The sequence below is a fragment of the Huiozyma naganishii genome, chromosome 2 (assembly GCF_000348985.1).
Source record: "Huiozyma naganishii CBS 8797 chromosome 2, complete genome".
Lineage (NCBI taxonomy): Eukaryota > Fungi > Ascomycota > Saccharomycetes > Saccharomycetales > Saccharomycetaceae > Huiozyma > Huiozyma naganishii.
In genome coordinates, this window is record NC_035923.1 from 285,638 (window position 1) to 310,696 (window position 25,059).

Genomic DNA, 25,059 nt, shown 5'->3' on the forward strand with positions numbered 1-25,059 from the left:
TGGGAGTCCGCACAGCCCTCATTTCTTTGGTGGCAGCGACTTCATGGAGTTGTTAAACACTCTAACGGTGATCCTACATTCGACTTGTTTGCACAAGGGGACCACTTTATTGATCGGAGCCTTGCCCAACAATTGCAGCCCAGTGCTGCGTTCCAGAGCATTCACTGGGACCTCGAAGGATGTCAGAGGTGTCTCGTTGGCTATTGGAGCGTTGGGCATGACGAAGGCCGCCACGGCAATTTTACCATCCCCGCTTGCAGACCCGTCTCTTGGGTGTTCGGCCACAATAAGCTTGAAAAAGTGTGTAGGCACAGCAATGTTTGGCGGGTTCCCGATGACCTCGTAGGAGACTCTGAATTTCCCATCCTTGGGGTCCCTCTTCGGTAGGTACATTGGCCCCGTCATGATTTTCACGTCGTTGTACTTCTTGGTCAACCCTCTGCAGAAATACTCGAAGTGTGCCCAGTAGTCTCTGTTGAAACCTTCGCCCACCTGTGGACACATATTAGTCAAGTAGAAAGTGTCATCCATTGAGTCCTGTGAGAATTTGGCGTCTGCAGCAGGGACCTGATGCCCCCTGTCGAATCCGGACCTGAAATAGTCCTGAAGTTTCGCCCTAAACATCTCTGGGATCTGTTCGTCCTCTTTGAAAACGGACCCCTTCCTATCCGCGTTCCTCGAGGACAAACACTCTGGAGTGAGGTGTTCGAGGACCCAGTACGGGTTTCTCGTCTGTCTGTTGTAGCACGATATGAACTGGTACTTATCCTCCAAGTCGTGCACGGGTCCTGGAAACCCGTACTTGAAGAACTCAGACGGGTTCAATTTGACAGAGGGGACACCACCTTGGGAACTGACCGGTCTTGGAGCAGTTGCGATTGTGGGAACACCAACCTCTCTCCTCTTCAAGCAGAAGTAAGTGAGCCCACAACCGGCACTCAACCCAACTACACCCGTTAACAGTGGTCTTACACTCATCACCACGCTACACTATGCTACTACAGCGGAAACTCAATTCACACCATCGCTACATACACGTACGGTGGGCATCGCACGATTCTACAATTATTTTTCACATCCAAGTGAGTTTTTCACCCAGACCCAGACCCATTTGTGCACTAGAAAGGTGTGCGTGCACTGATTGCGTGGGGCAATCGCGAGCAAGAGTCACCGGATACCACCGGCGGGCACCCATCCGCGGGTGTGGCGAGGAGCAGGCGTCCTGCTGTTTTAACACCGCTCCCGACCCAGGCCCAGCCCGCCCGCACCCGTATCTATAACAACACGCGGGCGTAACCCGGCCGCGTGCCCCGCCGGAGCAGATCGGGCGTGTTTTAAATACCGCTTCCGCGTGTTCTTCCGAGAGCCCGCTGCGGCCGTTTCTGCGCGGCGGTGTGTCACACGCTCCCGCAGAATCTCTTATCGGGAAGTGACCGAATCGGGCGGGTTTTTTCGTTCTTTTTTGTCGCCCCACACCGCGCCTGCTGCGGCGGTTTCTGTGCGCCACCTTGGTATCGCTGCTTGTCACGCCAGAGAATTGCTTTTTCCTGCTTTCTGCTCTCTTGCGGCTTCCCCTTCTGTGTGTGCACTTTTTCCGGATGCCAGCAGGATGATCCGCCGCATGGAATATAAAGATGCGGATTTGTGACGGGAGGCCTGGCTTACTTGATCGTAGCGTCTACGTGGAACAGGCGTATAACACACTGCAGCACAGGATGATTAACGAAGGTGTGAAGGCGAAAGAGGCCCGGTCACCCGTCCGTGTGGCCGGGAAGACAGGGAAACAAGGCAGTAGCAAAGAACAAACTCGTCATGATCGTGATGCGGAGATTTTCTACAATAAAAGCACGGATCGCCCAGCTTTCCAGTTCACTAATTCGCGGCTCAGGAGTAGGCTGCTGCGGGAACAGGAGAGTGCAGGGGAGGATATATATGAGTGTTCGTCTAGGGACTCCCTGCAGTCACTGCAGCAGCTCGTGGAGACAGATCACCTTGTCCCGGCCCTGGATAGCTCCCTGCTGAGGGAGAAGTATTTGTTTGGGGACAGCTCATCGTACGGGGAGGTTTCGCGGGAGGGCCCCGCCAGGAGTTTCACCAGGGACACAAACTTCTTGAAATCTAAGATGAGTTACACCGGGTACCAGATATCAGGGTATAAGAAGTATCAGGTTTCTGTGGAGTTGCAAACGGTCGATTTCCCAGTGGGGCAGAGGAGGGACTCGCAGGTGTTGCAGCCGCACATGACTGGGTTTCTCACGATCAAGGGGCTCACGAACAACCACCCGGAAATCTCCACGTTCTTCGATTGCTACGCTGTGACAAGTAACAAGTTTGGGTTTTTGTCCTCCTCGTGGGGGGACACACCCATTGCGCAATGTTTTGCCGCTTCGGAACAAACAGATATGGTGCACTGGCTGAACTTCCCAGCGTTCAAACAACTAGAAATGGCAAACAGGGACAAACAGGTCAACTACGTACCGGATTACCTCAACCACCGGTACATCTTCATGCGGTGGAAGGAGAAGTTCTTGGTCCCAGATCCGTTTGTGAACTCAGTGGAGGGTGCATCGTACGACGGGTTCTACTACATCGTGCACGACCAGTATACGGGGAACATCCAAGGGTTTTACTACCACGAGGACGCGGAGAAATTCCAACAACTGGAGTTGGTGCCCTGTCCCCACACACCAGGGAATTCAAACTTCGCAATGGCATGAAGAAGGCACAACCAGGTGCAGTGTAACCCTGCAGAACTCTCTCAATATTCGTCATCTTATATTCGTTCAAATAATCGTGATTACATATATGTATAGAAATAGAACAATCTCGATAAATTAAACCGTAGTGTTTTCTTCCTTTGAATTATTATTCTATCATATTGTATAATGTTTGGTCGTTCTATGAGTTACACATACGGGGGGACCGTCCACCGCCCTCCGTCACCACTTCTCTCCAAATAAATATAGTAATGCACCCCCCTCCCCTCCATCATCCCATCAATCTCATTGCGAACTCGAACGTAACGAAAGTCGCTGCGTTCGCGGGCGATGCTCTCAGCAACGTGGGGACAAACCCCTTGAAGAAAGCGGCAAGCCCACCTCTCGCGTACAACTGTTTCGCTACATGGACCATTGAGTTCTTGTAGACTGGGTTGCGCAACCTATCCGTCTGTATCACGGACTTGATCACGTCAAGCGGGTAGATGCTCATCCACAGAGTGGTGCCCGCGACGGCCCCATACGAACACAGTTTCCACGCCGGTATATCGCACCTGGCGACGCCGTGTTTCACCTCGTTGCATATGAGCGCCTCGTATACTAGAAAGTAGCAACCGAGACCGTGACCTGCCCTGAGGAACATCACGGGGAGCCCACGCATGAGCGACCTCTGTTTGACCAGTTTCCTGATACAATCGAGGGGTCCCTGGAATTCTCTGTTGATACCACTGGACTTTTGAGTCTGTAGTCTGATACGAACGTGTTCTATGGGGGATGAAAGGAAAGAGTTGACAAGCCCACCGGTCATACCACATATGTAGTACTGGGGTAGACTGATCGGCTGGCCCCTGTTTCTGTTCCTGAAAAACCGTTTCATGGCCTCATTGACACCGAATTGGACGGACACGCAGAGCCCAACACCGACCAACGGTGTGAGCGTGCCCTTGTAGAATGCGAGTGGGCCCTCGTTGCGCAAGAGCGACCGGATCACATCGAGCAGACTCGTGTTCGCAGAGGAGGTCTGGAGACGCACTTTCGTCGTGTCGAAGGGCTGCCCCACGAGCACCTGTGCAATCCCGCCGGATGTCCCCGCGAGTATATCTTTGAACACACGCGACGTCGGGTTCCCCTTCGAACTCTTGACGAGATCCGTAGAATTCTCAAACGTTTGCAAAGTCTCTGGTGTGATCACCGGTTCTTCAGCCATTGCGTGTGTGTGTGTCGATTGCGGGTGACCGACGAGAAACAGTCACCGTATCAACGCATCACTGCATCACCATATACACTTTCTCATATATATATACACACTTTCATATATACACTTATGTACATACAAACGTATACTAAGATGCGGACAATGGCCTTGTGTGACTCAACGTCGAGGCTGCCCAGCCCAGCCTGGAGCCCAGCCCAGAGCCTCTGCCTGGACGTTCTGCCTGGACAAACACGCCCAGAAGGGCCGTGCAACGCGACATCCCACTTCCAGGCTCGGCGTCACGCGCCGCGATAAGAGCCGGTTTGCTGGCTGTGGTGTGTGGGTGTGGGTGCTTTACACGCGGTGTCTGGGGCTCTCCAGTTGAACGTGGGACACCGCGATGCGTCCTGATGCGATGTTGTTAGAGACTTGGCCATCGTGCTGTGACCAGGTGCGTTGTAAGAGCAGGTTGGCTTGCTGTTGCTGCTGTGCTAGGGTGTGTCTACAGTACAAACAAGCCTGATAGACAATCGCAATGGTGAAACAGAACGTGAAAGTGCCACGTATCGAGCAAGTCGATGCGAGTCTGAACAAACCGCTGGACAAAGATGCTCCTCCGACGATCTTCCAGACGAGACTCACCCCAGAGTACGCCACTGCAGCGATGACTTTGGCCGTCGATTTCGTCAAGCAGAAACAGGCGCTCGCGACGAAGTACCTTGTGTTCCACCCGCTCGTTATTGGCGGCATCGTTCTACTGTTGGCCGTTTTCATGACGCCACGGGTCACGCTGCCGCAACATTTCTCGTCTGTGACTTTGTACTGCACACATCTGGTTCTTTTGAACAAGAAACACACCATCGGCGCCGTCATCTTCCTCGCGATTACGTCCTCGTTCATGCTCACACTCGTATCTCGTGTCTCCGAGGCGTTCTTCAAAGCGCAAGTCTCCAGGATCGAGGACTCTAATGGGGCACTCGTTTTCAACAAGGACCTAGCGGGGATCCTTGCCTCGGGGGACGACAACACCAACATCGTCGTGTACCGGAACACGCCGATCGCTCTCGTGTCCATCAAGAAGACCGAGGTGCTCTCGGACACGGAGTCCCTCTGCATGGTGATCAACTCGATTGGGTGCAGGAGGGTGTACCTCAAGTCCGGGATCCTTGAGGACCTCATCGATTGGGCGAATGGTGCGTCGAAACAGGTGCACGATGAACAGAAGGCAAGGGCACCCTCGCTACGGCTCATCCTCGAGGTGTACTCCTTCGATGGGTTCTTGAAGGAGACACTCGCGAAGAAGGGGTTCCATTGCATCTCTAGCAGGACCATCGCTGAGAACAAGATCCTGGGTGGCGTGTTTGGCGCCAAGAAGGAACTCTGGGGGGTTCAATTCCATATTGAGAATAAGTTGAAGGAACAGAAATGAGGCAGTCTGATACAAAATGCATATACACTAAGTATACACCCCCGCCGTTAAAAGACATAACGTTCAGAAAAGAACAGTGGAATAAAAAGTATGGATATTGGGTATCTAAAATATTTACGAACTAAATGAGGAAGGCGCCAAAGCGCGCTCCCACCTATCTAAGATGCGAGATTGTTAAGCAACACGGTCTTCTAATAGAAGACAACTTGGGCGGAACCAGAAATGATGGAAACGGTGCACCCGTCGCCGCCGGAAAAGGACCCGTTCTCGTACTTACAGTCGCCTTGCACGTTGGACCCGCTGGTCCCCTCGATCTTGACGTTGAAGTTGGCCGAATCGCCGTTGTTTGGGTTTGGAATCAGGGACAAGTACGTTTGTCCGTTGGATGAACCGGCACCGATGACCAAAGGAGCCCAGTTCCCGACCCCGGACCCAGCGGACCCCCAGACACACCCGTCCTCCTTGGAGACACCGGCGTTGTTGACGTAGTACTGGGCGGAGGTCTTCTTCCCCTGCCACGTGTAGAAACTGTCCGAGTTGACCACGGTCAAGGGTTCAGTGGAACCTTCACCCACCACGGTGGGGATGACCATGTTTTCGGAACCTGGGTAGTCTGTCATACATAGAGCCACGGACCCGCTGGACCCTTTGTTGACGACGGAGGCGACGTTTTCACCGGATTGGCACAGACTGTCCGCGTCGGTGTTTGTTCTGTGTAGGAAACCGTCCTTGCAGATCAACCCACCTAGAGAGGCACCGCTGGCCGGCTGAGAGGATGGCCATTGGGTTTTGGCCATCCCTGAGTCACACGCGTACGAACAGTAGTTACCCTCTGAACACGAGGTGACTGACTGTCCGTTGCTGTCCTGGATGGAGGCCCAACCGCCCATCCCCAACCAGTCTAGTGACACGACACCGTTACCGGATGGGAAGTCTGAACAAGCGATGGTACCGTCCTGGAAGGATCCGGAGTTAGACTGAGAGTTCGACACACCAGAGGAACCCTTCGTCGCAGTGGCCTTTGGCGAAAGAGTCGTAGTGTCTCTGTCAGCGTGAAGGGTAGCCGTGGCCGTGTTGTAGTCAGCGGTGGTCTGTGTTTGCTGTTCAGCAGGTGGCACGACAACGGCACCACCTTCGTTAACGTACTCCGTCACGACGACGACATCACGCTTGGCGTGTTCGTCTCTGTGACCGCCGCTGGGGGCAGCCGCAGCGAAAAGCACGGAGGAGAGCACTAGAGCAGATTGTGAGAACTTCATTGTGATAATATGAGCTGAAAGTTTTGAAAGTGAAAAAAAGAGATGTAGTAAAGAATGAATAACACCTGTTTGAGGGTAGTTTTAGTTGGTCTGGAAAAGAAAGTAAGTACCTTGAAAGAGTGAAAGGCGGTTATTTCTAGGATATCAATGAGTGATCTGTCAGTGGGTTACTTCTCTTGTGTATAGAGAAAGAGAGAGAGAGAGAGGGGAATTGCTAACGGCAGATGCTTGAACATGTTGCACTTATATACTGTACCCCAGCGGCGCCCACCGCCCACCGTCGCCGTCGGCTGAAACGTCTCTGCGACGCCCGCCGCCGGGGAACAGCCGCCGCCGCCGCCAGAGTTGCGATCTGAATCTGGAACGGGCGTATCCCAAAAGGGAAAAGTAAGTGGGCCTCGGCGTTCTGGAACCGGGCGGTGGGGGTCCTGCGGGTGTTTCTGTGCGGGGCGCTGCACCGTGCCTGTCGTTGTGGGGCAAGGGCGTTCATTCCACGTTGCTCTTTTCTTTTCTTTTTCCTGTTTTTGTTTCTTTTTCCCGTTTTCTGGGCCTGGGTCTAGACGCCCTGGCGCGGACGGGCGGCGCTTACCCGACGGGGCTACGCCAGTCTCTCCGGCGGCGGTGGAACCGGAATGAACTTTTGCTTCCTGTTCTGGTAACGGGCCGTCGTTTTTGCCCGTTCGGGGAAAAATGCCGTTAAGGGGACGTGGGGGGGTGTGTGTTACGTGGTGGCTCGGGCGGGGCAACCGCTCGGGGCGGGGCCCAGGGCGCTTTTTGCGGCACGTGACTGACGCGTGAACTTTTGCTCTTTTTTTTGCTTTCTTTTTTTTTTTCCTAGTTTCGTGTCCGATGACGTGTGGGTTCCAGACTTTTTCAGCAAACCGCTTTACGTGTCGCTTAGCAAGATGCGAACTTATACCTGCTGCCAGGTTTAGAGGAAAGAGATCCTTGTCTGAGTACACACCCATTGGAACCCCTTCACAGAGACGTAACGTACACAGCCGCAAACCAAGACAAACTGCAATGTCGATTGTTTCTTTGCTCGGCATCAAAGTGCTGAACAACCCTGCTAAGTTCACTGACCCCTACGAGTTCGAGATCACGTTCGAGTGCCTCGAGTCCCTCAAGAACGACCTCGAGTGGAAATTGACATATGTAAGGTCCTCTAGGTCGCTGGACCACGACCAGGAACTGGACTCGATCCTCGTGGGGCCTGTCCCCGTGGGTGTCAACAAGTTTGTGTTTTCAGCGGACCCACCGTCCGCTGAACTGATCCCTGCCAGTGAACTGGTGAGCGTCACTGTGATACTGCTCAGTTGCTCCTACGACGGTAGAGAGTTTGTTAGGGTAGGGTACTATGTCAACAACGAGTACGATGACGAGGAGTTGAGGGAGAACCCACCGGCGAAAGTACAAGTGGATCATATCGTGAGAAATATACTCGCTGAGAAGCCAAGGGTCACTAGATTCAATATTGTTTGGGATAACGAAAATGAGGCAGATATATATCCTCCAGAACAACCGGGCGTGGATGAGGAAGACGTGGAGGAGGACGAGGTGGTAGACGACGACGATGACGCTGCAGAGGAGGAAGATGATGAAGATGATGATGTGGAGGCGGCGGGAGAGACAGAGCCTGTTGGTGTAGCGGAGAGTGCGGAAGCAGAAGACGATGATGACGATGGAGAGGACGTAGAAGAGGATATAGAGGAAGAGGAGGAGGAAGACGACGACGAAGGTGAGGATATCGAGGACAGCGACGCAGATGACGACGAGGATGAGACACAGGGCGGCGCCAAAAGGAGACGGATTGAAAGAGATACACCAATAGATACACCCCCTACGCCGCGGGATGCAAGCTCGCCCGCAACGTGAAGCTTCCCCACTGCTTAATTCATCATTTTTATCCGTGTGCCCAGACGCATGACAGAGAAATTCAGTGGTTCATCCCCTCGCCCCCCAGACTATATAACGTATCTACAAGTAATACCTTTTAGCATCAACAGCCCCCCCCCCCATTGAAAGATTCTACGGAGAATCAGACCCTTCCCCTCTTTCCAGATTTTGAATATCAAATTATATCGCTTGATTTTGCGATACTCTGAGAGACCGCCCTTTTACTTGACTAACGGTTACACACCGCGACTGCTGGACATTAAAGAGCATTTTTGCACTCCCCCGCTCAGCCTCGAGACATGTCGCAGAATGAGCATCCGATATCCAACATTGGGAAGACGCTCTCTGTGACTGCGTCCGCACTGTTGCAGTCGCAGAACATTTCAGACACAATCTTATCTGCGAAAAGTCCATACGCACAAATGTTGAAGGATACGGTGGATGAAAAGGGTGCTAAATACCCATCGATGGATCTGGTGGCCAAATGGAGGGCCGGTCGACAAAACACCGAGAACAAGGATTCCTTTCAAGACGTCGCCCAGGACAGCAGCAGTTATTTCAAAAACAGGTTCACCAACGAGAGGAAGGCGTTCCAGTTACTCAGCTACATAAACGACGATCTGCTGAATGACCTGGATACCACCCCTCACAGCAAAAACAAACTACTCACTCAGGATCCAGCAAACGAGGAACAACCCCCATCGTTGTACCAAGGTTTTAACGCATTGCTGTCGCAGGAGGAGACAGCGTTTTCCATCACGGAGAGCAACACTTCACAGACTAACATGATCGAACCTGAAATGAACGAGGTGAAACAAGTAGGGATCATCAGTGCAGTGAACAACTCACAGGATCTGGATCCAGCACTAGTCAATGCATCATATAACCTTACTGAACTGGCAACAATGAAAGCCGATCTGTTGGAGAAACTCAGTATGCTCCAGATTAACAAAAAGATTGCCATGTTCGATATCGAAGAGATCGATTCAAAGTTACAGAGACTGAAAATTCGAAGAGACTTAATGTTCAACAGGATCGCAGATTTGGAGGACAAGGAGTTATCCATGGAAAATAGCATAAGCTCTATTGAGGAGAGAGTTAATATCTTACAAGAACATGGACTAGACAACTCCAAAGAAAACTTTTCTGAGAGTGGTGGCAATTTAGCGAATTTGCGCACCCCCATTGTCTCGATTCCAAACGTGTCCGGCTCATCTCCAGGTAGAAGGCAGAGTTTCATAAGCGACAGTTCTTTAGAAGAGAACATTAACAATTCGTTAAACTATAATGAACTTTTACCGGCAAAACGGCTGAGTGCGTTTTTCCAACAGAGGAACAAAAAACACAAGAAGGCATTACCGACCCTCCAACAGTACTATACCAGTGGGAGCCACATCAAATCAATTACCGGTGCGCTTTTGGGACCCGTTTCCTGTCTTGATTTCGACATACCCTTCGGAGCACTTTGTTCAGCTGGATGGCAAGATCCAGTGGTGAAAGTTTGGGATCTTTCTAAGAATAAACAAATTGGTCTATTATCAGGTCATCTGGCCACTGTCCACTGTATGGAAATGGATAATAATTACAATATGCTGGCCACTGGGAGTAGAGACGCCACATTAAAAATTTGGAACGTTTCTCAGGCTGTCCAATCCTATGGGATAGACCCAGATACTGTTGCAGACTCCTGTATATTCAGTTTCCAAGAACATTCCGACGAAGTCACCGCCTTGTCCATCAACTTCAATCACTTACTCAGTGGTTCACAAGACCGAACTGTTAGACAATGGGATATGAACACCGGTAAATGCGTTCAAACCCTTGATGTGAGCTTCGTCAACGCCCTATCCCATTCATTGGTCACAACCCTCGACCCCCCAGTAGTCGGAGCTTTGAAAAGTTATGACGTCGCACTGGCGACTGGTACCAAAGATGGGATGGTACGACTGTGGGATCTGAGGACCGGTGAGATTGTACGGACCCTCAAAGGTCACACAGGGGCTATTTCTTGTTTGAAGTTCGATTTGCATAATCTAATCACTGGGTCGCTAGACAATAGTGTCAGAGTATGGGATTTAAGATCAGGGTCAACTTTAGATGCTTTCAGGTATCAATCACCGGTCACGTCATTGGATTTCGACGACGAGAAGGTTGCCATTGCCAATGGTAGTAACTCGATCCAGGTTTATAATCGAAAAGAACAACGCCATTGGGTATGTGGACAAAATGAAGAAATGACCGGCTCGACTAACTTTGTGAGACTGAAAAATGGGTATTTGGTTGAGGCCCGAGATAATGGTGTCATAAGCACTTGGGCTGTCTGAATGAACCAAGAAGATTTGTACATATTCGTAATGCATGTAGAAAATATCATATATATTCTATCGTAATAATATTCATGATTGACACATAAAAACGGGACAGATCTCTCTCATTCATCGGATGTATTGTTGTTATATTGTTACAAGATATTTGTGATAAGAGATTCGTTATTGTCTGTTAGTTTGGCTCTATTTTGTGCAGCTGTTCTTCTAGACTTTGGCACCGGTCGTTAAGCTCTAATATATGTCTTTTGTACAAGTCCGTGATGACCTCCAACTCGGTGATCTTTGATTTTAGTTTTATTATTTCCTCTTCGTTCTTTAGTACATTAGTCAATTTTATTTTATCCGCTTCCTCCTTTAAAAGAGTTCTGTGTTGTGGAAAAGCTTCTGCACGTTTAAAAGGGGGTCCATCTTGTGTGTCGAGTGGGAACTTCGAGTGCTGGGTTGTAGGAAGCGGTAGGGGTGTGTGACGGGGACCCGATGTGCTGTTTTGGCAAATGCTAGATATATTTTGGGGTTGTGAAATGGGAGAGAGTATACCCCGTTGCTGTTCTAAATTTTTGGAATCAAGCTTAGAAAAAGGCTCAGAGAGAGAACCGGACAGTTTCTGGCAACACGAAGTGGAATACGCAGATGTGCTACCATTATTCTCATCAGGGCCCCTGTTTGATGATAAGGTTTGAGGCATGGCTATTGGCGAAGCAAAATCTGCGTGAAGCTGACTTGAATATTGGTTGGCATTGAGGTGTGGGGCGGGCATACTGGTGGTTTCATTTCTCGCGGAGTCAGGTGAGTTACCTTTATTTATGTCCGTCAAAACAGAGATCAGGCCAGGAAGTTGCTCGCCACTTCCACTTGGTGGACGCATTGGCTGGAGAGGCACTGCCTTGTTGGGAATGGGAGAGCCTATAGAAGGTAACTCATGGGGTGATACTGCATCTGGGGAGAAGCATTCCCTATTCGTTGGGTCCTTTAACATTGTCAGTGGTACTTTCGTAGGTACTATGCAACTGTCTGTCTTGTCTGCTTCCTTTGATATGAATGGATCGCTGGCGTCATCTGTGTTTGTGCTTGTCCTTCTCGAATCTGGTGGCGGTTGGCTCCGCGACTTTCTGTTTTTCGAGCTTGAAGTAGCAAGCAGTTTCCCCTCCGAGGATGAGCTTACCTTTCTTTTTTTATCTACAGTCGGTTTGAGACTTTTCTCATCGGAAGGTCCGGCATTATCACTATGTCCTTTCCTGTTTCTTGATTTTATGACATTTGTTTTCAACCGAATGGGTCTTGGTCTGCCGTGCAGTTTCAAGAAAAGACCACATGCGTTGCAAAGCACTGATCCGTTTTCATCACGCCTCCACAACGGCGTTGTTGAGGTTAGACAGTTTTTGCAAACGGACGAATTTGACATATTCAGAACCTGATTCGGTCCAGTATTTCGAAACAGCAACTTTCCCGATGCACTATTGGCAGATTGGTCCTCGCTGATGGCATGAGAGGGCATCCCATCAGCATTTTCATGCTTCGAGGCCGTGGGATCCCCATTTGTATCTTTCAGAGCATGTATGGCGCCAGAATTCGTATCTGATTCCGTAACCACCATCGTTTCATTGGTCCCCTTTGCTTCGTATAACGGCAGCATATCAGCAAAAAAAATTACCCTAAACCTTTAAACGGAGACTTGTTATGGTAGCAAAACTTTGGGATGTGACTATCTTCTAGCGCTCTTCGAAGAGTACTCTCAGAGCCAAAAGATCGTAAAGTAAAAGAATAATGTATAGAATCGAAAACACGCAAGTAAAAGCCGCTGAGATTTATGGTGAAGATAAGCGTTGACTACACTTAAACACGCACAGGTAGGTTTGTAATACAGTTGGCAAAATGTTTGAACAGGCGTGCGCGACGTCACAGAACGCGCTCCTCACTTGAACTCGACGTTTCATTGCTCACCAGGCCATTCGATGCCGTCTCCGAGAGCAGGTTACAGCGTAATTTTTCGTCCACCAAGAACGTTGATCACTTCCGACGACGCAAGATTCCATACCGTTCCAAGCGCATAAGAGCAGTAGTTGAAGCCAGCCTAAGACTGCGCTGACCAGTCGTTGGGGCATTGGGACATCTTACGGTCCCCTCCAATGTTACATGACACTTGCTATTTTACATATATATAATGTCGGGTTATAAAGTTTGGAATTATTCCGAATCAATCCAAGTATTTATCAAAAGGTTCACCCAGAACGTTCTCCACAACAGTGACCAGTCCTGTTCTGACTTCGCGCTCAACTTCCTCGTCATCGTCCTCTAGCAGTTCCGCAATAGTTGGAACCAACTGCGGTAGTAGGGTCAACCAGCTCTCTCCCACCTTGGAATAGATTAGTTTCAATGATCTAACGGCCCACAGCTTTTCCCTAGAAGAGCATGTAGCTTTCATGTGGTTGGACAGTGCTTTGTTCATGATCTGGTTGTGTTCCTCTGCACCGCTGTTGTTCACGGCCAAAGAACTTATCGCCTTAGCAAGGTACTTACCTATGACGTTCTCAATCACCTTTAGTTGGTCAACAAGCGTTTCACATATCAATTCAAATCTTGACGTTGATTTCCAGTACTCATCTCTATCGTATTTGAACGATGAGATCAGTGAGTTCAAGATCAAACGGTGAAGATTCACGTTTGTTATATCCTTCTTGATAAAGCTCTTCAACAATTCAGTGGTGGGTTCCAACAAATAGGTAAAGTATGATGTGATAATACCTTTCAGGTTTTCCTGTAGCTTGTTGAAGAATTTGAAAAAAGCAATTAGCCTATCGCTCTTATCCATCGATGCATTACCAACACCTTCGCCGTCGAATGCCCATTTGACCAACAAGACAAACGATGGTCTAAATACCTTATCATTCATCTTCAAAACGTATGCATTAGAAATCTGGTACACGGTGGCTTCTATACGGCTGACGGTGTTATTGTCAAACGAAGTAGTAGATCTGTATTCAAATAGTGATAACAAAAGCTTGAAAAACACTGGGGACTGGGAGGTAGCAGATCTCTTGTCCAGTTCTTCAGTAGTACCTTCAAGTGCGCTGAGGTACAGAGAAATGGCAACGGAGTCGGCTGAGTCTGCAACAGTAGTCGTCCAAGACTTTGCTAGCACCTTCAAAACTTCTCTCGATTCAACATTCTTGATTATCAATTGAAGAACAGCGAGTCTCGTCTGAACTTCCACTTCATTGGCAAAGAAAATGATTGATAGAATATCGCCCAAATTGGATACCAAAAAACTTGGAATACTCTTGACTAGATTGGCAAATAGCAATATGATACTCAATTGAAGAGGTGAGGTTAATGAGTCTTTCTCCTTGGATTGAGATTGTTTAAAGATATTAATCGTGACAGGAACAACCTTGGGGTAGAAGGCAATGGACTTGACTCCCAGTATCTGAATTGCATTGCTAATTAAAGTCAAGGAAGAAATCTTAATTTCAGTTTTTTCAGATTGAAGATTTTTCGTAGTAAGTGCGAGCGCTTTTGTGACCAACGTGCTGTCTAACCTGCTACCAAATCTTGCAATCATCGACGACATTGTATTTAGCATCACTTGAGCAACATTCACATATTCGAGTTCTGCTGAAATTCTTTCTAACAGGATTTTGATAACCAGAGAAGCAGATGGTGCAACAGATTGGGTTTCAGATTCAAACTTAGTGCCAATCACCAAGGCAATGTGGTACTTTATATCCTTGTTAGAGCTCTTAGTCAATAAAGGTAGCGTGCTCTCAACAAAGTCATTGATCGGTAGCATTTTCAAGGTATTATTCATCAAACTAAATAGACTCTTGCGAATCTCTGTCTTCTGATCAACTGAGATAATCACATTTCTCTCTTTGTCAGATTTAAAGTAGTTATTGGAATCATTGATAAAGGTTAAAACACTTTCTAGCACCCCAGCAAAATCTTCTCTGACTTTAAACCCCGTTTCTTTCGATTCGGTGTTATCGAGTAAACAGGAATAAATTCTCATCTTCAGACTTCCATTGGAATGGTAATAATCGGAGTCGTTATCCTGAAGAATCTTGTCAATAAAATTAAAAGCTTGCTGAATGAAAGTAAACAACTCTGAAGAGTTCTTGTTTAAAATCCCATTGGAAAATAGTGTGTCTGACTGTAACAAAATTTTCTTTTCATCATTGTGAAAACCAGAAAGTAACTGATCTAACAAAGTAAAGTAGTGAGTAACACCATGTAACTGTTCAGAAACGCTAAACCGTGATAACAAGGACTTAGAAAACTCAATTATACTCTTTGCCTCACCCAGCTTGAATATTTCCACGCAGTGTGTATATTGATGAGCAACCAAAAAGAAAAATGGACCAATGGCGGTGGCACTCCCTAAGGCTTTAATCAAAACAAAAAACAACTGAACCCTTCTGTGTTTTGGAACGTGCTGAAGGGCTGTGGTAAAACTCATTAACAAAAATTCAGCTTCGTCGTTCGAAGACACTTCTTTGTTGTTTAATAGTGCGGGAACAACGGTTAGTATCGTCTTTTCGACAACTCTAATGGTAAATGCATCGTCTTGACGAATACTGTGAGCACCCATAAAGGTAAAGATAGGCATGATTGAATGCAGTATAGTTTCCGGGCTGAGAGAAGCCAACGCCCCGACCACAAGAAGCAATTTGTTCTGTAGCTGAGGAGACGGAGAGTTTCTGATAGCAGATACAAGAATATCTGATCTGATATTTTTCAAGCTATCACAACCTTCCTTCTTCAACGACTCGATAATATTCAGCATACATGAAGCCAGCGTTTCTTGTGCATACAAAACTGGCAAGCCTCCAGCTTGATCTAACGCTTCTAAGTCGGCTAACAGGGAGAACAAGGAGTAAAGTAGCTCCGGTGTAGCCTTCACAAAACGCTTATCTAACGTTTCCAAAATTATGGTGATTTTCCTGATGTGGGCTTCAGCCAACAAGGAAACTTCCTCTTTTTGAAAAGCCGATTTGTTTGCAGAAGATGTTCTTCTCCGTCTTTTGGGAATATCAGAAACATCAGTGTCCATATTAATCTTGTTTTGCTTCAAAATGGCGTTCAAGACATCTGTGTTTATCGGTAGAGATTGCAGGGTAGCAACAGAATCGTAGCTTTGTTCTGAAGCTGCTGTAGTGTCAATGATGCTCTGGGCAATTTGAAGTTGAAAAGACGTTTTCAAAGAGTCAAATACTGAAAGCACCTTTTCGGCAACCAGATTGGACAATTGCTCATATTCAGAGTTCAACGACTTAATTATAAACTCGATCATGAACTGGTTTTTTTCCTTTAACGATATCAAGTTCACTATAGACTTTTCAAATTCGTAGAAACTTGTTTTGTTAAGTTTGCATCCAGTTTCCCAGTGGTCTCTCTCATTTAGATATATGGAAATAAAGCCTTCAAAGAGCTGGGAGTAACTGCTTGGAGAAGACGTACTTTTATTGAGTGCTCTTAGTAAGAAAATTTTTCCATATGGAAGAGGAATGGTTAGAGCATTGTTGGCCCAAAACAATAGATAAATTTTGTCATTTTTTTTTGGAATGAAAAACCGTGAGAGGTCGTAATTATCGACAATGTAGTTTTCTAAAAAGTTCTTTAACCAAGTTTCCCCGTCTTTTGGGGCCAACAGCGGCAATGAGGTTTTCTCTCCGTAGATTTTTTTGGAGAAGAAATAATGCTTGGTGAAAGGTCTTTTGGCAATTTGGGAAAGAATTTTCTTTACACCAATTCTCACATTTTTAGAAACATCACTTAACGCAACAATGAGACATGGAACAAGAGTAAAAAGATTGGACTCTTTGTCAATATTGTTTAGCGATTTCGATATGTTGGATGAAGCGATGTGTCTTACAGCGATTGGTGCAGCTGGTGAAACAATGACTCGCAACAGAAATGTAATTCTCGCTTCTAAAGTGGTGAAGAAAACATTTAAGAATTGGCCAGCGGAGTATTTTTTCCCAACAGCTTCGGTGAACAGCGACAACAATTTGTTGAAAATCTCATCCGATTCACTAAGCAGTGAAGTCGCTTTTGTATACACCGTTTTAGAATTCTTGTCGATAAATGTCTTGAAATCTGGTATGTCATTGTTTTTCCCTACAATACTTTCAGCTTCCAAATCTGTAACAGTCTGGGAGGTCATGTTATGAGAAGAGAATAAAGAGGTTGTTAATCTTATTTCAAAAATTTCAGGGCTAACACTCAAGGCTTTCAAACAGCTCGTGACGAGTTTCTCGTTGATGGAGATGAAGTATTCAAACAATTCAATAAGTTGGGACTTGTCTTCTAGCAATTCAGACAAATGAATGGAGTCTATAATGACAGCTCTCAATTCGTAGTTTTCTAAGTGTGATATTTTCAATAACTTGACAATCAAAGACAGTTTTGAATGGTCATATCTTGCAATAGCCCTCACATATGAAGTGATAAACTTATCACATGCAACGTCCTCTTCCATCAAAAACTTGTTAAGAAATCCAAAGGAAAACCTTTTGTCAAACAACTGATAAAGTTTTGCTGGGAGTTGGTCGATATTTCCTTGGCCATTTAGAGTTTGGAATAGCTTGCATATAGCAATTAATGCAGATTTTTTGGCAGATTCGGTTTCCAGATTGGCTAAAATTGTTTCAGTAGCGGCCAAGATTAGTGTTTTAGACAAAGGTAGTGCAGTGGCAAACACAACCAGAATTGTATGGGCTGCAATTTGACAATCCACTGAGTCAGCACTCAATAATTTGGCAGCCAGTTCCAGCAGAAGTGGAACTAGCAGGTTCAACTTCGGCTCGTTGGTTGAATTTGCCGCAATTACGTTGATAACACAGCATGTTGTAAAGAGCAATTGGTTTGTGTAGGTTGTGGTTTGATTGATACAACCGCTCATGTGGTTAACGTACAATTTCAAAAAATCTAAATCATTAAAAAGCTTAACAATTGTCAGATTGGTTGGAATTTTATCACCTTTAGTGTACGTAGAAAGAGGGGCAAAAAGATGCGGTAGCTTAATAATGTTCAATATTCTTTTAAAAGCTGGTGTTTGGTAGTAGTTTAATGTAGTTAATAGTAACATTTCAGCGTTCAAAATATGTATTTGGAATTTTCTAACCAGCCATTCAGTAGCATGTAGCGTAGGGGTCAAATGCCACATCGAAGAAGCCAATAGTAAATAACCATTGATTGCTTTATTTAGACTGTTGTTTTCTTCCTCTGTCTGGACGTTTCTGTCAATGTTTATCGACGTCTCAGAAAACAATGTCTTCTTAAAAAGTTCAAAACGGGAATCAAGCTCAATTAAGCTATCCAGTGCGATGATTGCGTTGTCGAAAACGGTATCGTAATCCTGGGTGGCTGCAGTCTTGGAATTGTAAATTAAAGATGCAGAATGCAGCTTCTGTCTCCTCTTTCTGTCGAGGGCAACAGTAGAGTTATTAGCTGCAATTTGAGCTAATTGATCACTTAACGAAGACATGAGCCTCTGTTTTCTTTGTTTACTGATCGGTTGGCTGGTTGATTCAATGAGAATTTGTAAGAACAGAGCTTAATATGAGCTCATCGCATTCAAATTAGAATTTTTTTTTGAGTTGAAAAAATTTTTTTAGCTCCAAAATTGGTAGACCTTCTGTTTTGAGAGAATGAGCGAAAGAGGAAATACCGCCGGAAGCTTGTTTGGCACTGGAATTAGCATACATAAAATTACATATTGTACACATTATAAACTAAACAAACTACTGGTTTTCTTACCGAATGGGTAGACAAATAGTGTCGATGCAAATAATCCAACAGAAATACCGATGGAAACTTCTATCATGGTAACACCAAATGACATACCGGAGGTTATATCGGTGGACCCTGCCGCTGATGTGCTATTACCACGAACAATTTGGTTGGCACTGTTCAACCCTGACAGTAGTGAACTCTGTGAGGCTACACCAGAAGGCACCTGGACAAAAATGGCGGGCAACATGGCTGAGACAGCCAGCCCCTGCCAAATTCTGGAATAAAGATTCCCCATGACACCAATGACGAAGGCTGCCAACGCAGCCGTGAACTCCGTGGAGTTCTGGAAATGCTTCCCTGCAAAGTACGTCACCACATAACCAGCACTGGATATGATTACCATGGTTGGGAGCTGTGTCCATTTAGCTTGGTTCAACAACGAAATACCAATGGTGAACGCTGGCACGAATAAAAATCTGAACCATGGCGATATCAGTTGTGGACAAGACGCTTCATTAGTAGCGCCACCATATAACCAACCAAACAGTGCTGTACCCAACGTTATACCGAAACCCAGAAACAGCGAGTAAATGATGGCGTAAAACATTCTAACAGCCCCAGCTACCATATTTCTGCTCTGCAACTCCAATGAACCACATAAAATAATGTACCCTGGTAGAATCAACGCCAGGGAGCCCTGAGTTACAGCTCCGAAACAGATTTTTGAGTGAGGAATGGAACCGAATGCTCTCCCACAGAAGCTGACTACAATGGAAGCTGTGATTTCAAATACGTTGGAGTACAAGTGTGACCTGTTAGAAACGACAAATTGTAGAAACCCCACACAAGAACCCATAAAAAATGATATCGCCAGATTTACCCAGTGACCGCCGAATGCATACGGCGTGACCATGGCGGAGCAGAACCCGAAAAGTAGGACACATAGCCAAGGTGGATATAGATTCTTGTCGGCTATGATGGTATCGATTTCGAGGTTCCCTTCCTCGGCACTCTTTTTATCATGAATGACAGTTTTGTATATGGAGTGGACCTGGTGGAGTTTCCACAGGTTCAAACCTTGTGCACATCTAACCAGTTGAACTTCCGAAGTTCTTGTTGTAGAATCACCAAAGGATACGATCATACAACCTGGGATATAGAGGAATTGGCCATCAATCTCTAGGACTCTGCAAGTCATGACCATGTAATCTTCCAGACGGTGGGTAGGAGCCCCGTACAGCATCAAAGCTTTACACATTCTCAGAACAAATCTCTGTCTTTGTAGCAGATCGGCAATATGACGTGTTATCCTCCTTTCTGCAGATTTCTTCTTCCTTTTAAGTCTCTTGATTTGGCCCTTTGTTTTGTCCATCGACTTGTGTGCCATGTTAGTTGCCATATTCTTCTTCCGTTTGGCCATGACGTCGCTTTCGCTAGCGGTCGACATTAAGGATGCGGACGATGGGGCCACTTCTTCATTTTGATACAGTTTCATCAACGACCCCAACACCCCACCCCGGACTCTTTTAGGTGCCGCGATTTCCTCCCCATCTTCATCCAGCACTGCCTCGAAGTCGTTTTCGGAATCGGTGTTGTCCATGTCCCCATCTTCAATACCATCCATGGGAGCAGCGAAGAATCCTGAATCGTCACCAGAATCTATAATGGTGGATGACGCATCGGAGTGATCTGTCAGCGTGTCTGCATCCATGACAGTGTGTTTCCCGAGGATTTCTCTCGCCTTTTCGTTGAAATCAATCATAGGTATATCATTGCCACCGACAGAATGAGTCTGAGACTCCTCGTCAGATGTCTTCTCCTGGGAGTTATGCGAGTGCATCCCGGGTGCCAACCCAATATTCGTGGCAAAATTGTTCACGGTATTGTTGATGTAATCGTCATTCTTTGAATCGTGATGGAATTGCACGTGCGATTGGCTCCTCGAACTACAATGAGAACTGCCGGTCTCAATTTCTTCCGGCCTCTCGTGCGTGAATCTAACGGTGTTCGCCATTGTAACTTCGTATTATACCGCCAGCACGTTTCTATGATCCACAGTGCGTTTTCTAAGTGTTCGTCGGCTAATCAAAACAAAAACTGCAAACACTCACTTATATATAAATAACCGATGGACGCGATAATTTCAACCCAGTCACCCACAGCAAAACTCTTCCTTCACACAGCGACTCCCTATCCGATAATATTCGCAGTGAAGCTTCCGATTATACATTTTGCTATACTATGCTTAGAAATGAATCCATTTTTTAATTATTTATAATTTTTCCTTCATCATGACGTAGTGAGATGCCTGCGTCCATCTGAAAACTTCGGAAAAACTTTCATTTCGGAAAAACTATGGGGTTGGTACGGGAATGTTCTCTCTTTACAGAGAAAATGCGCAGGGCAGTTTTTTTCAAAGAGAAGAAAGGAAAAAAGGAAAGGAAAAAAGAAATAACTAGATGCCCATATAACAAACGGGTAACATAACATTCCGTCTGGGGGAGGGAAAGGAGAGCGTGGCGCATGTCCGTCACACTTCTGCAAACCTCCTTGAGGAGTTAACGGGACGCGGATGCATCAGCGTTTCTTTCTCGCAGTGCTTGGTAAGGAGTATGTCACTGGAGAGTGTTTGAAACACTCCGGGAAAATACGCATGTCGTAACAGCGTAAGTCCCTTCTCCAAGGACCTTCTGCTCTGCCAATATAACTCGTAGAGAACAAACTGGGAGCCCTTATGTGTAGATGCAATACGTGTGTACCTCCTCCTCATCACCTTCCGTATGAAGTGACTAAAAAATATCCCTCTGGGGGGAGTTGTTTTCGGCGGCTATTTTTTCCTCTTTTTTTTCCCTCCCCCTTTCTCAGCTCTCCCTGCGGGGTTTTCTGAGGCAAGCCGTTGAAATTCACTCCCATTTTTGTAGTTTTTGTACTTTTTTTTAGTTCTGCCTGCTACGCAATGATGTGTGAATGCATATAACGCATATTAACTTATAAATATACGGTTGTCCAGGTGGGTTTAAAAGGTGGGGACTTGGACAGTTCTTGCCTTCTTTTGATTTGATTTTGATGTATGCAATTTACAAAAAAACGAAGAACACACTATATAGTTTAAAACTCCCGTGTTTTAAGTAGATAAGAGTCGACTGTGAATTTTTTTGCTTGTCTAAAGGAGACAGCACTTTCACAGAGGGATATTACAGAAGAGATTTGGTAGGTGACTGTCTCTCCATATTTAGATCTATATACCTATTTTCGCGCCCCTTCACCGTCCCCCACCCCCCTTCCTTTGTCACTTTCCATTTTTTTTTGACACTGGGCTGTGCGTGTTATTCTCATTAATACTCGTCCAAATGGGTATTGGTGGACTGCAATTACAACAGCAAAGACAGAAATCGATGATCACCGCCGAATTTCAAAATACCGGAGATACACTAGGTGTTAAAGACAGGTTTGTTCCGTCCGATGTGGATAACCCACCTTCAAACATTCCCTTGCACAGCTTGGAAAACAGATATTTCATGATAAAGGAACTCGGGAATGGCTCATTCGGAACAGTTAGCTTATCAAAGGCATTGGTTGACTTGGACAGTTTACCACAGAAAAAAACGTATGACAGGACTTTACTGCATCAACGGAATAAGAAGAACGACAATCACATGTCCAAAATGCAGAACATAGTAGCAATAAAGACTATGTTGGCAAGGTTGGATACATTGCACTATTACAAACGTGTCAGAGAGGTCAAGTTTATTTTGAAGATGCCCTCGAGTAAATATCTGATCCAAATATTTGAGATTTTTGTCGATGACATCGAATTTCAACTGCACATCGTCATGGAGTACATGGAACAGAATTTGTACCAAATGATGAGACACAGAAGGCGCAGAGTGTTTTCTTATCCATCGTTGAAATCCATACTGGCTCAAATATTGGCTGGCATTAAACATATCCATCGCCACAATTTTTTCCACAGAGACATAAAACCAGAGAATATCTTGATTTCACCGAGTTCCATATATTTCGATAAGTCTGTTGTGGAGAATGGGGAGTACACAGATAACTACGTTGTCAAATTGGCAGATTTTGGCTTGGCTAGAGAGGTCTCGAACAAAAACACGTATACCGCATACGTGTCGACTAGGTGGTACAGGTCTCCAGAGATATTGCTCCGCAATGGCTACTACTCCAGACCCCTGGATATTTGGGCCTTTGGTTGTGTTGCCTTGGAGGCAACGACATTTAAACCGCTGTTCCCTGGTTCAGATGAGCTAGATCAAATATGGAAGATCTTGGAGGTTCTTGGGACCCCGCACCCTGTTTTGGAGTCCACACAAACACACTATATCCCCAATGGTGGGTTTTGGGAAGATTCTGTCAAGTTGGCAGAGCGGTTGAAATTGAGATTTCCCTACGTGGAGGGAGTCTCGATCAAAGCTATCCTTTCTAACCCGCAATTGTCAGACTTGACTAAAATGATAGAATGTTGTCTCAAGTGGGATCCAAATAAGAGAGCTACTGCTGAAGATTTATCGCGGATGAAATTTTTTGAAGGCACTGTGGTGCAAGAGGATAGCACATTGCTTTACAATAATAGCATGGGCATTACAAATACCGAGCAAGCAATGATTTTTGCTGGCATCCCCGCAAATGGGGACTCATACACTAATAAACCGCTCATTTTTACCGAGTCCAGTAATAAGATTGGTATTGTTAACAACTGTAACGAAAATAGTGCTACCGAAAATTACACTTTTGGCAATCGCAACAATGCTGCAATAAAGAAGACCGTACTTGAAGATAAGAGCAGCATGTACAAGCCAATGGAGCAGAAAGTCACCATCAATGAGTTTCTCAATGATTACAATGGGGACATCAAGGGTCACGGCAATGTACATTCTGCAGAGAATACTTTAAGAGTCAATGAAATAGAGATGGAGGAGAATGAGTTTATTGAGGACACAAATGATGATGCGGATACAAGTTCATCCTACCAAGCTGAATGTGACCTGTCCAATGAGATTGAGCGGAGTTTGGATTTTTTCCCGATACCAAAGGAGGTACCAGAATCTATCAACCAAGCTGGTTCTACAACGTATGAAAATGACCCTCATGCCTGCAATGTGAAGAAACTGTCGGAGAACATTGACGTTGTCAACAGAGACGACTCTGCATTTTTTGAGCAATGTTTCTATGAGACTCCAGAATTGATGGGCGATGGGTTCTTTGATACTGGTAGAGAAAGGAAGGACTACACTTGCAATACTGGACCCACTGGGGGGCAAAGACATATCTCTGAATCGGATCAAGAAATGATGGAGTACCCACTTTCCGCTAACCAAGGTATCACTGAGGGCAATGGTGTCAATGACGAAGCTTCTCGGGACAACTACCATTACTACCATACACCTTGTGGTAGTCATTTAGACCACCACCATCAATGTGGGGATACCAAGCAAGCTGGTTCTGCCACCAATTACGACAAAGTACACAGTTCTATTGATTCGATCCACGATTTTACGCCGAGGATATTCTTACCGCCCAATGTTCAATGTACTGTTCCCACACATGGATCAAGTATTTTCCAACGAGAACAAGTGCAGCAAGGGTACAATAACAAGATGAACCGTTCACAAGACATAAGCCAATATTTCAGCAACGTGACGTTTTAGACGTTTTGTACTCCCAATGCAGAGTCCTACATCCTCACTATCTAGCTAATCTTAGAGGTATATACACGTGTATAACTCCAACGCTATTAGCACCTGCATACGACAAGAAGTAAGCAAGATCCAGAACTGACCAAAATATTTAATAACTTGCCGCCAAGAACACAAAGGATTGCTCATTTGTGAATTTTAGTTGATTGACTAAACGTTAAAGAAAATATCTGTGAACTGAACCACCGTCAATCAGCACCCACACACCCGCACTTGCCAAAGACGAAGATCTGCGGCACAGGATCACGTGTTTTTCTCCAAAAATACAAAAAGTTTAAACCTCGTGCACCCGTTTCTGTGTCGTTCTTCCCATTTTGATTTCCACCGCTTCTTTGGGAGCAGGAACGAAACGCGATAAACGACCCTGTGGAACGACCCTCAAAGAGAGGGGGAGCTTAACGCCGCGAACGCAGATTTCACCGACACGGTCCCGTTGTGAGCGCCTCGTTCCTCTGCTCACCAAGAAACGAGTGCACAGCGTCGCCGCTCAACAAGAGGCCGGATCCGTACAACACCGCCGTATGAGTGACACCAAACGACCGGAAGCCCAAAAAAAGGGCATGCCCTCTTTCTGGCTCGACTTAAACGACTCAACCTCGCCGCCCCAGTAGCAGTATCCGTCTCCAGTGTGCGCTGTCACAAACGCAGGTTCGGCCCGCCGTTTGTGAGAGGCGGTGCGCGCGGGTAACACCGCATTTTGCAACCGACGGGTGATATCGCAGGACTGCGACACACGCGCAGAAACAGCCGCAGGGAACTCACGTGTTACGCCGTTCTCGCTTCTTTTC

General features: G+C 46.2%; 12 protein-coding genes across 12 annotated transcripts; 5 read left to right on the forward strand and 7 right to left on the reverse strand.

The window, feature by feature from the left end:
• Positions 1–18: 18 nt before the first annotated feature.
• Positions 19–978, reverse strand: NUC1 (ribonuclease; the record flags this gene model as incomplete). The annotated part of the gene is made up of 1 exon (XM_022611439.1): positions 19–978. One exon carries the CDS (start codon positions 976–978, stop codon positions 19–21), a length of 960 nt encoding a protein of 319 aa, XP_022462847.1.
• A 737-nt stretch (positions 979–1,715) lies between these two features.
• VID24 (glucose-induced degradation complex subunit VID24) lies at positions 1,716–2,717 on the forward strand (the record flags this gene model as incomplete). The annotated part of the gene is made up of 1 exon (XM_022611440.1): positions 1,716–2,717. One exon carries the CDS (start codon positions 1,716–1,718, stop codon positions 2,715–2,717), a length of 1,002 nt encoding a protein of 333 aa, XP_022462848.1.
• Positions 2,718–2,988: 271 nt separating this feature from the next.
• YMC2 (organic acid transporter) lies at positions 2,989–3,924 on the reverse strand (the record flags this gene model as incomplete). The annotated part of the gene is made up of 1 exon (XM_022611441.1): positions 2,989–3,924. One exon carries the CDS (start codon positions 3,922–3,924, stop codon positions 2,989–2,991), a length of 936 nt encoding a protein of 311 aa, XP_022462849.1.
• Positions 3,925–4,447: 523 nt separating this feature from the next.
• Positions 4,448–5,341, forward strand: PHO86 (Pho86p; the record flags this gene model as incomplete). Its single annotated transcript, XM_022611442.1, has 1 exon — positions 4,448–5,341. One exon carries the CDS (start codon positions 4,448–4,450, stop codon positions 5,339–5,341), a length of 894 nt encoding a protein of 297 aa, XP_022462850.1.
• A 191-nt stretch (positions 5,342–5,532) lies between these two features.
• Positions 5,533–6,600, reverse strand: NCA3 (SUN family protein NCA3; the record flags this gene model as incomplete). Its single annotated transcript, XM_022611443.1, has 1 exon — positions 5,533–6,600. One exon carries the CDS (start codon positions 6,598–6,600, stop codon positions 5,533–5,535), a length of 1,068 nt encoding a protein of 355 aa, XP_022462851.1.
• Positions 6,601–6,767: 167 nt separating this feature from the next.
• KNAG0B01590 (uncharacterized protein) lies at positions 6,768–7,568 on the reverse strand (the record flags this gene model as incomplete). Its single annotated transcript, XM_022611444.1, has 1 exon — positions 6,768–7,568. One exon carries the CDS (start codon positions 7,566–7,568, stop codon positions 6,768–6,770), a length of 801 nt encoding a protein of 266 aa, XP_022462852.1.
• Positions 7,569–7,623: 55 nt separating this feature from the next.
• On the forward strand, positions 7,624–8,475 carry ASF1 (nucleosome assembly factor ASF1; the record flags this gene model as incomplete). The annotated part of the gene is made up of 1 exon (XM_022611445.1): positions 7,624–8,475. The coding sequence occupies one exon, from the start codon at positions 7,624–7,626 to the stop codon at positions 8,473–8,475; it is 852 nt and encodes a 283-aa protein (XP_022462853.1).
• Positions 8,476–8,795: 320 nt separating this feature from the next.
• On the forward strand, positions 8,796–10,820 carry MDV1 (Mdv1p; the record flags this gene model as incomplete). Its single annotated transcript, XM_022611446.1, has 1 exon — positions 8,796–10,820. One exon carries the CDS (start codon positions 8,796–8,798, stop codon positions 10,818–10,820), a length of 2,025 nt encoding a protein of 674 aa, XP_022462854.1.
• A 175-nt stretch (positions 10,821–10,995) lies between these two features.
• Positions 10,996–12,456, reverse strand: GZF3 (Gzf3p; the record flags this gene model as incomplete). The annotated part of the gene is made up of 1 exon (XM_022611447.1): positions 10,996–12,456. The coding sequence occupies one exon, from the start codon at positions 12,454–12,456 to the stop codon at positions 10,996–10,998; it is 1,461 nt and encodes a 486-aa protein (XP_022462855.1).
• Positions 12,457–13,017: 561 nt separating this feature from the next.
• UTP10 (snoRNA-binding rRNA-processing protein UTP10) lies at positions 13,018–18,306 on the reverse strand (the record flags this gene model as incomplete). The annotated part of the gene is made up of 1 exon (XM_022611448.1): positions 13,018–18,306. The coding sequence occupies one exon, from the start codon at positions 18,304–18,306 to the stop codon at positions 13,018–13,020; it is 5,289 nt and encodes a 1,762-aa protein (XP_022462856.1).
• A 240-nt stretch (positions 18,307–18,546) lies between these two features.
• Positions 18,547–20,568, reverse strand: KNAG0B01650 (threonine/serine exporter family protein; the record flags this gene model as incomplete). Its single annotated transcript, XM_022611450.1, has 1 exon — positions 18,547–20,568. The coding sequence occupies one exon, from the start codon at positions 20,566–20,568 to the stop codon at positions 18,547–18,549; it is 2,022 nt and encodes a 673-aa protein (XP_022462857.1).
• A 1,381-nt stretch (positions 20,569–21,949) lies between these two features.
• On the forward strand, positions 21,950–24,223 carry IME2 (protein kinase IME2; the record flags this gene model as incomplete). The annotated part of the gene is made up of 1 exon (XM_022611451.1): positions 21,950–24,223. The coding sequence occupies one exon, from the start codon at positions 21,950–21,952 to the stop codon at positions 24,221–24,223; it is 2,274 nt and encodes a 757-aa protein (XP_022462858.1).
• Between the last annotated feature and the right edge of the window lie 836 nt (positions 24,224–25,059).